Below are 10,781 nucleotides of genomic sequence, written 5' to 3'. Positions count from 1 at the left end.
GGAGGGGCCGGAGTTGAGGGAGGCAGCAGGACGGCCAGGCGTCGATACAAAACAGTTTATTTGAGGGCCTTAGTCTGTGTGTGAGGGTGCAGATAATAGAGTGACGGGGGCGTGAAGACCTCAGAACTCTGTGAGGCTGTGAACAGGGAACTGGCACGCTGGCATCTGGAACCGCAGGGCAGGGAAGGTCCTGCAGCTGGTGTGGGGTTGGGGGTCAGGGCTGGTGCCAGCTTAGGTCAGAGGTTGATGCAACAGGACCTCTTCTCACCAGGGCCGGGCTCCTGTCCAGCCTGAGCACTGCCCAAGGTGATGGCGTTGGGCCGCATGCTGTTCTGCCTCTGCTTGGACACCTTTGCAAAAATCTCTGAGGGTGCAGAGGGCGAGGGTCAGGTCAGAAGGTTTGGAGCCCGCCCTCGAGGTCCTGTACACACACACACACACACACACACACACACACACACACGCACACACACGCGCCCCGCTACTTTCTGAGTACTGGGGGTGGCCACACCTAGAGGAGTTTTGCCCGAAGGCAGCAGAGCTGTGTCCCTTACTTGCCTGGGTGGAGAGGTACTAAGACAGCTCCCTGGGAAGTGTGGCCTGGTTCCTTCCCTAAGCTCTAGGCTGAATGGAGGGGCGCTAGGGAGGCTCTGAGGAGGCTGGGGGCCCACCAAGGGACTGAGGAAGCAGCGAGGGCAGAGAGGCCTGGGTGTCTGCGTTCCTACCACTGCCCACGGAAGTCTCAGGGGTGCGATGGGGTGCCGAATGGAGGCAGGGGCTCTGACCTTTGAGGACTGTCTCGAAGGCCAGCTCCACATTCGTGGAGTCCAGGGCTGAGGTTTCCAGGAACAGCAGTCCATTGTTTTCTAGCAGGAAAGGAAACACACCAGTAACTGCGGGGTTAAAGGCGACGGTAATGACACTTAATGTTTACTGTGTGCTAAACCCTTGGCGTGTGTAGCTCCTTTAATTCATAAAACAACCTGTGAGGTAGGTTTGAACACCATCCCATTTTTTGGAAGAGGGAACCGCAGCCCAGAAAGACAGAGGATGACAAAGAGCTTGCTCTTTGTCGTAAGGTGGGGCCGTTGGACTCCGAGCCCGCACTCTTAACCACTGTATCTTGTTGCCTCTAAACCCCAGAGGACTCCTGGGGAAGATGCGATGGGAGATGGTTGAGGGGGGCCCACCTGCTACACTTAGGGTCTCCGAGCACTGTCTTAAAATAAATAAGTGCCCATAGCGACGATCACAGGGCAAGTGGTGGGACATCACGAGGGACATAGGGACACAGAGAAGGGCAGGGAGACCCTGCGAAAGAGGGCATGGGGGAAGGGGGCCCCACGGAGGACGTGCAGCCTGGAGCCGGGGTGGGAGCAGGCGCTAGCTAGGATTGCGGGGGCAGGCGGGCGGAGGGCTCAGCCTGGGTCCCGCAGGCTCTCACCAGCGAACATGCGTGCCTCATCAGTGGGCACCTCCCGGGCCTGGCTGAGGTCACTCTTGTTGCCCACGAGCATGACGACGATGGTGGCCTCGGCGTGGTCATAGAGTTCCTTCAGCCAGCGCTCCACCACGGTGTAGGTCTGGTGCTTGGTGAGGTCAAACACCAGTAGGGCCCCCACGGCACCACGATAATACCTGTGTTGGGGGCACAGGGGTGGACAGAGGCGAGGGCAGGGTGGTTGGGTACAGCCGGAGCAGAGGCCTCAAGCCAAAAGCCACAGACGAGTACCAGAGACTGGGAAATATGAAACCTGAGATCCAGGGACCCAGCGCCGGACAGGGCTGCCCGAGGCCCTGGTGTCCGACGCAGGGGCCTTCAGAACACTGGTCTTAGAGCCTCGGGAAAGTCCCCCTCCCTGTCCTAAAACGGCTCCCTGCTTCCCTCACGTCCCCCTGCCGCCTCAGGTCCTTGGCCCTGATCTTAGGTCCTGCCATCCAGCAGCACGGACCTGGGCTCCTGGGTGCCCCACCTCCACCGTCTGCCTCACATGGCTGCCTGACCCACAGTCCCCTCTGCTCTCCTGTGGCCGCCCTTCTAGGACCAGCTAATGCTGACCCTGAGCACCAGCCCCTGACTGGACGTGTCCTCACAAGCGCCTAGCCCGGGTTCTCGAGCTAGCTAGAGCTACTTTGGATGGTGACATCTCACTGTTCCCGTTTTACCGATGCCTCAGTCCGCTGAGGCTCAGAGAGGCCAGGTGACCGCCCCAAGAGTGACAAGTGTGTGTGACTGAAACCCCTGGCCCCTGCTTTCTGACCCTGGCAAGCGCTGGCCCCCACCATACACACACAGACCCCTCTTCTCACATTTGGCCTGACAGTGGCTGGGAGCCACTCTGCTTGTGGTGTCTGTCAGGAAGCCTAACTTCCGGTGTGTCCTCTGAGTCCTCGTGAAATGCAGCTGAGGGGTCCAGCCCTTCACCTTGGCGGTTAGACGGCGAGGGTTGCACAGTGCTTTGTGAGAGCGCTGTCAGGCCCCGGGCCGGCCCCATCCCAGCCCCACCTGGATTCATGGGATGGCAGCCCCTCACTCCCGTAGTACCCGGAGGATGGCATAAAATGCCCAGTGTGAGGTGCCTGTGCCTTCCTGGACACACAGCAGAGGCTGTGGTGGCAATGACTCTTGCTTTGGGTCCCAGTGGTCAGGATCACTATGTCCGGCCTCAGACTATGTGTGGCTCACAGTACTTGTGTGTCCTAAGCCGGGCCGTGGCGACCTGCTGTCCCTGCCTCCTCCCGTCCTCCACCTGGCGTCCCCAGCACCCCCAGCCCCCGGGCTCACGCCGAGGTGATGGCTCGGTACCGCTCCAGGCCGGCCGTGTCCCAGATCTGAGCCTTGATGGCGGCGGTACCCAGCATGACGGTGCGCGTGGAGAACTCCACCCCGATGGTGGTGCGGCTGTCGTGGCTGAACTCGTTGCGCGTGAAGCGGGATAGCAGGTTGGTCTTGCCCACGCCGGACTCGCCGATCAGCACCACTGAAGGAATGGAGAGATGGGCTGAGCTGGGCAGAGGGGCCCAGCCCCCACTTAGCCCCGGGCTCTGCCGGTCAGTAGAGGGGAGCTGAGCTCAGAAGACCGAGCAAGGAGCCGGCGCTCCGGGCCCACACTGGGGTCTGCCGCTGGGCTTGTTGCATCCATGGGGTGGAAGGGCCAGGAGATGGACTCAGCTAAGGGGCTTCAAAGGTCCCAGGCCCCGTCCACGGAGACAAGGCTGCAGTCAGCCTGAGGTTCTGGGATGAGTGACGTCTGGGGGCTGTTCGTGGGGGTTGGGCGTTCCAGGGGCCGCGTGGGGAGGTTAGCAGGGCTGTGACTGGACAGGGATGGCAGGAGGCCTGGGGGAGGGTACGCACTCCTGGGTAGGGGACCCGTTGTTGTGCTTGTTTCTCTGTATATGAGCGGGGAGGACAAGTGGAAGGTTGGGGCGGGTGTTTGCTCAGGAGCAGAGGTGTGAATAGGAACGTGGGCAAGGACCAAGTTTGGCAGATGGCACGTCTGGAGGGGCGTGTGTTAGAAGTTATGATCCAGTTGTCCCCTAGGAGGGTCAGTCGTCTTGCAAGGTTGAGGCCATGGGGCTGGGTGTTAGACCCCCTGTGTGTGTCCTTCAGCAAGTTACTTAACCTCTCTGACCTTCTTTGTCATACGAAAAATGGGAATCACAATAGTACCTGTCTTGTGGGTTATTGCAAGAAGTAAATGAGACATTGCCCAGGATGTGGTGAGCGTGCAAAACCATTACTGCCATGACTGTGGTTGGTAGGTCAGTGCAGTTACCCTCAGGTTTTCAGGGGCGAGGAGCCACCAGAAGGGCCCAGCGTGAGCTGGGGGCTGGCGTCAAGTAGGGGCTGATGTGACCCACAGGCTGCCCGGCACTGAGCTGAGCAGCAGGATTAGAGGAAGTCACCCAGGGTGGTTATGGAAAGCAGGCTGGTGCCCAGGGACTGAGAGCCACACCTTCTGGGCTCTGGTTCCCCTCTGACTGGCTATGTGGTGGTGGTGACCTTGAGCAAGTGGCTCACCTTTTCTGGATTTGTTTCCTTGTTTATAAAACCTAGAAAAACCCCCTCCCCCAACTTAAAATGTTTCTTATTTGTGTAAGGCCGGAAGGAACTGGGAGCAGTATGGGTGTGTGTATGTTCCTGCCTCTCCCCTACTGGGAACCTCAGCCCCACTCACCCCTCCCGGTAGGTGGGCACCTAGGCTGGTCCTCAGGCCCCAGAGGTGCTCAGGCTGGGCTTTGGTGTCAGACAGACTAGGGTTTGTGCTGCCTTGTGACCTTTTGTAAGCTATTAACCCTGTCTCTCATTAGCATCTGTGGAATAGAGATCTCATTCTTAACATTTATCCCAGAGGCTTTCCACATATTAAGTCATTGCAAACTCACAACAGTGCCTCAGGCAAGTACCATTAGTATTATCATTGCATTTTTACAGACAAAGAAAGGAGGCACTTGGGGGGATTCAATGACTTGAGCAAGATAACACAGCTAGTGTGGTAAAGAAACACAGGTGCACTGCCCAGATGTGTCCTCCAGGAAGGACTTGCCCCAGCCCAGGGAGTGCCGTCAGCAGGCAGCCTCCAGCTGTCTGCTCCTCCAGCACCTGCCTCCGCGCAGCGAGCAGCCTCACCTGAGGTCACACCCCCGGGGCAGCCTGCGGCAAGGCGAAGGGATCGCGGGGCTCCCACCCTTGGCTCAGGCCTGGCGACCCTGTCTTGTGTTTTAACTTCCCTCTCTGCCCAATCCTGCTTCCTCCCAATTCCTTTCACTGGTGTTGGACCATAATAAGCATCTTTGCACCCCAAACTTCTGGAGACCCCAACCTGCAGTAAGTAGTAACTGGCGGGGCTGAAATCAGAACTCAGTCTGGCTCCTGACCATTACGCTTTCAACATGGAAGAGAACTTTGGGGGCTGTCGTGGTGACTAAGGAGCTAGAGCAGCGGTTCTCAACCTGCGGGTCGCGACCCCTTTGGGGGTCGAACGACCCTTTCACAGGGGTCGCCTAAGACCATCGGAAAACAAAAAGATATTTACATTACGATTCATAACAGTAGCCAAATGACAGTTCTAGAGTAGCAACGAAAATAATTTTATGGTTGGGGGTCACCACGACACGAGGAACTGTATTAAGGGGGTGCGGCATTAAGAAGGTTGAGAACCGCTGAGCTAGAAGCTGGCACGTAGTAAGAGCTCAATAAACGGTAGTTATTAGTAGTATGTTTACCCCAGACTATCGCTAACTCTTATCCTCTCTCCCTTCCTGGGAAAGATGCTGGGAATACAGGTTCCCCAGCCTCTGGTCGCCTGAGTCCCAAATGCGGGTGGGGCTGAGGCTGGGAGAGGCAGTGGGGTGGGGTGGCTGGCCAGTCCACCCTGCCCTGAAGAAGGTGAGGAGGTGGGGGTGGGGCACAACAGGGGGGTGCCAAACACAGGGGCTGAGAGAAAAAGCAGGAAGGGCACGTGCACATTTTCAGGGACAGCCAAGCTGAACCCAGTGCCTGGCATTTGGGGCCAAGGCCTCGGCTGTAGGAGTCCTTTGGGTCCTATTAGACCCAGCTCCCAATTCATTCCATCTTTCCTGTATCTTCACCCAGCCCTATGACGGGATAGGACCCTCCTTTCTCGCCTTTTCTGTACATCTGCCCAGATAAATGACTTTCTTCCTCTTAAGTCTGCCTGAGGGAAGTCTTGTCTGAGGTCTGACCTCCATCCCTTACAGCTGCAGTGGCTGACTATTCCTAGGGATGTGGCGTTAAGAACCTGGCAGAGGAGCCTAACTCGGCACTATTAGGGAGAGAGGAACACGTTCTTTACAACCTGGAGCATTAAGTCTGCCCCAGAAACCAGACCCTCCCTGCGCCCTGCAGGTTTTTTTCTTATCCAAACTGATGGGCCCTGGGTGGGGGTGGGAGGGATTCCTGATTAGAGATTAAAAACAAACAAAACAGGTTTATGCCTCCGGCTCTGTTGGTCTCTTCCTGGGTTTCCCAGGCCTCCGCTTTCTTTACGAACCCCAACTCACCCTTGAAGACAAAGTTATAATCTTCCTCCGTCCCGTTCCCCATCTCGGCTCCACATAAGAGGGTACAAGTGTCTTCGGGGCACAGGTGACAGTCTACGCGTAGGCTGGGTGCCCTCAACCTTCAGCTCTTAAGAGACCTGGATCCAACCCTCCTCTCATTGGGGGTAAAGGAACTTGCGCAGCCAGACAGACTGAGGGCCGACGTGAGGCTAGGTAAGAGCTGGGGACGTTCCACTCTGGCAGGTGGGGGTGCTGTAAGGAAGCTGAGAGGACGGAAGCTGAGAACAGGAAGAGCAGGGCGCAGGAGACCTGGGGCCCAGGTGGGTGGAGACGATGACGTCAGACAGGTTAGACAGGTTGGGTGTCTGCTCTGGGCCTGGGCTCCTGCAATCAGGTGAGCAGGCTCCAGGGGGTGGTAGCGGGGTAGCTGGGTCAGGCAGGACCTTCGGAGAGATAGCTGAGGACCGAGTGCGTGCTGCTAGGTTCCTGGGACCTGTGGCCAAGGGGGGGTCCAACCGCCAGTGAGTCACAAGGCCCCTCAGGGAGCAGACGCTTCCTTGGCCTCCTGCTTTTCCTTCAGAGCCTCTGGTGGAGAGTCACTGGGGGCACCAGAGAAAGGGCTGATGGGATGGCAGTCACCGGCCTGGGTGCAGAGCTCTGGGAGCTGCATCTTGGGTCCGGCAGCTCCTGCCCCTCCCTGACAGCCCTGGGCCTGGGAGGGGCAGCATTTCTCACCCTGGGTGGAGCTGGAAACTTGCCACCTACAGGCTTCCCTGGGATGGGTCCCTTCCTACAGCACTGGGACAGGTAGCCTCGCGCCCAACCTGCTCTAAGGACACTGGCTGGGGGAGGCCCGGGGAGAAACAGCCAGATGGGGTGAGGGGTGTGAGTGTAGGGCCTCTGAGAGGTCTTTGAGCTTCCTTCAGATCACTGCCCGAAACGGAACCTGAGGCCTCACAGCAAAGCGATTGTATCTGCAAAGGCCTTCAAGACCTGGAGGTGTGTAAGCATGTGAAGAAGGCCTGGGAGAGGAAAGGGGTGGCCCCCTCCCAACCCCGAGTAGGAATGGCACCCCGCCAAAGTTGGGACCTATGGACACTGAACCCCCTGGCCCCGTATTCTCTTTGATCAACACGACATCCACTGGCCCCGTTCCTCGGAGCTTACTTCCAAGGTTTTGCCCACCAGATGGGTGAAGTTCTGAGTGGCGGAGGCCAGGTGAGGTCACACCACTGGGGATCCTGGTGGGGGAGCAGGACGTGAAGAACCCTGTAAGCCAGCCCTACTGCTGCTTTCCATCCCCGCTGACTCCTCCCAGCCAAGAAAGCAACCAAGACAAGACACAAGACAGGACTGAAATTTATTCTTGGAAAAAACAAAGTCCCACCCTCCCCCGCCACAGCCCAGGAAGGATTCCCTAGGGGGCCCTGCCCCTCCAATGGTCATCTCTCTCGTCGGACCCCAGCTTCCACCAGTGCCCGTTACGACGCTGCTACCTGGGTGAGGGGTTCCTCCAGGTACTGCACCAAGGCCTGGGCCTGCGGGAGAGGGAAGAGAAATCATTCCACACACGGCCTGCCACGAAAGGGACCCCAAATCCACGGGGACTCCCAATACCGAGCCCCCAACCCCCAACCCCACCAGACATGGACTGGGTGACACAAGAACCCCAGGAAGGCAGTGGGTATGGGAGCGGACACTGATGGAGCACAGGTCCGTGTCCCGCGTGGTAGAGCCAGGACCACACACATACCTTAGCCTTGAGCATGCCAAAGCCAACGGTCTCCTTGGCGTACATACACAGCAGAAGGTTGGCCACTCGAGTGATGGCCACACGGCCCTCCTGGGGGGGTGACATCATGGGATGTGACGCTCTGCTTGGCACCCTGAGCCCCCTTTCCCCACGGGCTCCTCGTGAGAGAGGCTGTATCTTCCTTCCATGCCCTGGGCAGGTTGGGAGCTTCAGCTGGGGGCTTTGGCCATAGCCCTGGACATCGGGTCCTGTGCCCAATTCCAGCCTCAGCACAGCCACTAACCAAGATACCCTGGAAAACTCCCAGAAACTCGGTTCTCTTTCTGTAACCCCTGCCTTGCCCCAGTTGAGGAAGGAATTCTGGGCCATTCAAATGGATGATATTATTATTATGGGTTCACCTCAGACACTGCAAGGGGCTTGAGAGCAGTAACCCCACTACTAGTTCTCCTCTTTTCCCATGGTAATGTTTTTCAAACTGCACGCTTGACCTCCGGGTTAGGAGATTAAGAAGGTTGATAGGCATTAAAATAAAAAGGAAAGAAAAGAAATGAAGTGCATTGCGTGTAGTAAAAGAAGTCCTGTCTCATGGAACTTGTTTTAGTGGATGTATGTGTGTACTGGGCTCCGGCATCAAATGTGTTTCTTCTGGCTGGGTTGTGGGCAAATGTTTGAAAGCTATTGCCCTGCAGCACCAGGTCTGGGCTAGGCATCCAGAAGGAGTCATGAGTTGAGCTGAAATGCATCCTTGGTTGGGCAGGGGGCGAGGAAGCGGTAGGCAGCTGAGTTACAGTGGAAATCCTTCACTCTTGAGGCCTTCTCAATTCAGTTCAGCAAACTTTCACTAGGTATCCAGTGTGTGCTGGGGGCCACATGCTGCCTCAGCTACTAGCCTCCCCCCATTCTCATGCCACTCCAGCCACATCAGCCTTGTTGATCTGTGACCAGGCACCATTCTGCCTCAGGGCCTTTGCACTTGCTGTTCCCTCCATCAGAAATGTTTATCCCCCAGACAGCTACATGGCTTACCACTTCAAATCTGTGGTGAAACATCACCTTTTCAGTGAGATTGTCCCTGGCATGTGCCTCTCTTATCTCACTTCCTTGCTTTATTTTTCTTCACAGCATTTTTAGAAACCTAACATACTATTTTCAACTTACATGTAAGTATATTTTTCTTAATCAAAGGATTAGACAAGGGTATGGAGACACTCATGGTTCTGTGAGTCAATGAATCTGGGATGACAGCACTTTGAGTGCATATCACTCTACAGTTTACATCCACTCTTTTATTTGATCTTCACAACAACCCTGTGAGGTGGGGAGTGGGGGTTATAGTTTCCACCTCAGAGCTGAGGTAGGGAAGCTCAGAGAGGTTAAGTAACTTACCCAAGGTTCCACAGCCGGTAAGTGGCTGGCTGAGCCCTGAGCCCCAGGCAGACCCGGGGCTCAGGGCTCCCTCCTCACCACCGCTTGATGCCTAGGGTTCTGCCTATTATAAATGCTGCTGCGGGCCAGCTCTTAGCAATCTTCCAGAGATCCTGCCCCTCCAACCATCCAGGACGGGGCCCAGGTCGCCCCCTGGGGATCCCCTTGGGGGACAGAGGAAGTGGCTTCCCTCTCCATACCATGCAGTCCATGAGGATGAATTTGAGATTGTCTTCATTAAACGCTTGGTTCCCGTTCCGGTCGTAGGCGGCCCAGATGTTACTGGCGATGGCCGCGGTGACCCGCGCGTCCGTATCCCCGTAACCGGAGTAGGCCAGCAGAGACCCCTCGTTATTCAGCAGCCTGGCGAGGAACGGGAAGGGGCAGCGACGTGCTCAGGATGGGGAGGAAAACGCCTGGGTTCCCATCCCAGCTCCCGCCACTGGCGCTTCTGGAAAGCAAGGGTCTAGGCTGAATGGGCCCTAGAACATGCCCAGAGCACCCAGCACGTCGGTTTCCCTTTTCGAGAGGGGCCCTCCAAGGCGGCTGCCCACTTTGCCTCTTCCTCCCTTCCCGGAGATGTTTCCCCATCCCTCCCTCGGAGAGCCGCGCGCAGCCCGACTCCAGCGCTCGCCGCTCGGGTCCTCGGTCCGCACTCACAGGGTGCTCTGGACACCTCCAGTGTTGGCTTGGCTTAGCACCTGGGTCAAAGCCTTGGGACGCAGCATGCCTGCAGTTCCGAACCCTGGGTTCTTGCACCCAGATCTCCCAGTTGCTTGCAGGGGGCCTCCGAACGGCCCCTTCCGGTAGTTCAGCTGACCTGCTCCGGAGGACCTTGGGAGTTGTAGTTTCTCCGCCTGGCTTTGTGGTGCTGGCTCAACCTCGCTCCGCCGCGGAGGGGACTGGGAATTGTAGTTCCTTGAGGCCTCGTAAGGCACCCTGGGAACGACAGTCCGCCTTTCCACTGAGACCACGCGGTTGTGGGGGGAAAAGAGCGGGAGTGAAAGGACATTGGCGATACTGGAAGGACATTTAACCCCCTCGGGAAGAGAAAAGTCATGTCCGCTTAACAATCCACGATTCAGTCATTAAAAAAAAGAAAAAACGACTGTGTTTGTTAGGCACACCTTTGGTTACTTTTCAAAGCAATTTTCTACATGATGCACAATTCTGTGAGATGAAGCCATAGATACTATTGAGGAAGCCAAGGCTCGGGAAGTCCTCGCAGGCAAAACCCTGGTCGCTGGGACAGTACTTCACAGAATTCATTTCGGCCACGACCCTCGGGGGAATGAAAAACATCCTAGAGATGAGATTTTAGCTGGACGTGCAGAAGTGGGAAAAGGCAACCTCCCAGTCGGCAGAGGCCCCCAGGCCAGCGGAGGGTTTGGGCTTCTCGAGAAAGACCAGCTATCGCAGGGGACGCAGATAAAGCGGCGACACGGAGAGTCCTTTGTCCTGGAGCGGGAGTGACCCGCCGTGGGGGCAGGGGCAGCTTTGGGCCGGAGGGGACCTCAGCTCGGCTCTGGCCCGCTCGGATGGGCCGTGGTCTCCCGCGGGGCGCTCGCCCCTCGCC

The 10,781-nt window shown here is 57.2% G+C and overlaps 2 protein-coding genes across 3 annotated transcripts; both read right to left on the bottom strand.

Annotated features, from left to right (window-relative positions):
* Positions 1-41: 41 nt before the first annotated feature.
* RAB25 (RAB25, member RAS oncogene family) lies at positions 42-6,329 on the bottom strand. 2 transcript variants are annotated; one of them, XM_019662505.1, is made up of 5 exons: positions 6,025-6,329; positions 2,807-2,981; positions 1,445-1,638; positions 786-866; positions 42-364 (listed from the first exon to the last, which is right to left on the bottom strand). In XM_019662505.1, the coding sequence occupies exons 1-5, from the start codon at positions 6,065-6,067 to the stop codon at positions 237-239; spliced, it is 621 nt and encodes a 206-aa protein (XP_019518050.1). In that variant the 5' UTR covers positions 6,068-6,329; the 3' UTR covers positions 42-236. The 2 variants fall into 2 exon arrangements, with proteins under 2 accessions (XP_019518050.1, XP_019518049.1); XM_019662504.1 differs by having other exon boundaries at positions 2,786-2,981; positions 6,025-6,328.
* A 1,036-nt stretch (positions 6,330-7,365) lies between these two features.
* On the bottom strand, positions 7,366-10,092 carry LAMTOR2 (late endosomal/lysosomal adaptor, MAPK and MTOR activator 2). Its single transcript, XM_019662591.1, has 4 exons — positions 9,866-10,092; positions 9,406-9,568; positions 7,778-7,867; positions 7,366-7,562 (listed from the first exon to the last, which is right to left on the bottom strand). Exons 1-4 carry the CDS (start codon positions 9,931-9,933, stop codon positions 7,506-7,508), a joined length of 378 nt encoding a protein of 125 aa, XP_019518136.1. The 5' UTR covers positions 9,934-10,092; the 3' UTR covers positions 7,366-7,505.
* Positions 10,093-10,781: the final 689 nt, after the last annotated feature.

Source organism: Hipposideros armiger, unplaced genomic scaffold, assembly GCF_001890085.2.
Source record: "Hipposideros armiger isolate ML-2016 unplaced genomic scaffold, ASM189008v1 scaffold_378, whole genome shotgun sequence".
NCBI lineage: Eukaryota > Metazoa > Chordata > Mammalia > Chiroptera > Hipposideridae > Hipposideros > Hipposideros armiger.
This window is presented reverse-complemented; position numbering and strand designations above follow the sequence as displayed.

Bases quoted from the DNA above. Each gene is read 5' to 3' on its own strand.
- RAB25 (XM_019662504.1), bottom strand. From the start codon at position 6,067: ATGGGGAACGGGACGGAGGAAGATTATAACTTTGTCTTCAAGG. The intron at 1,639-2,785 runs GTGAGCCCGGGG...CCCCCAACACAG, and splicing joins TACCGAGCCATCACCTCGGC to GTATTATCGTGGTGCCGTGG. The intron at 867-1,444 runs GTGAGAGCCTGC...CTTTCCTGCTAG, and splicing joins TGAGGCACGCATGTTCGCTG to AAAACAATGGACTGCTGTTC.
- LAMTOR2 (XM_019662591.1), bottom strand. From the start codon at position 9,933: ATGCTGCGTCCCAAGGCTTTGACCCAGGTGCTAAGCCAAGCCAACACT. The intron at 7,868-9,405 runs GTATGGAGAGGG...TCACCCCCCCAG, and splicing joins TCATCCTCATGGACTGCATG to GAGGGCCGTGTGGCCATCAC. The intron at 7,563-7,777 runs GTATGTGTGTGG...CCTCTCCCGCAG, and splicing joins TTGGCATGCTCAAGGCTAAG to GCCCAGGCCTTGGTGCAGTA.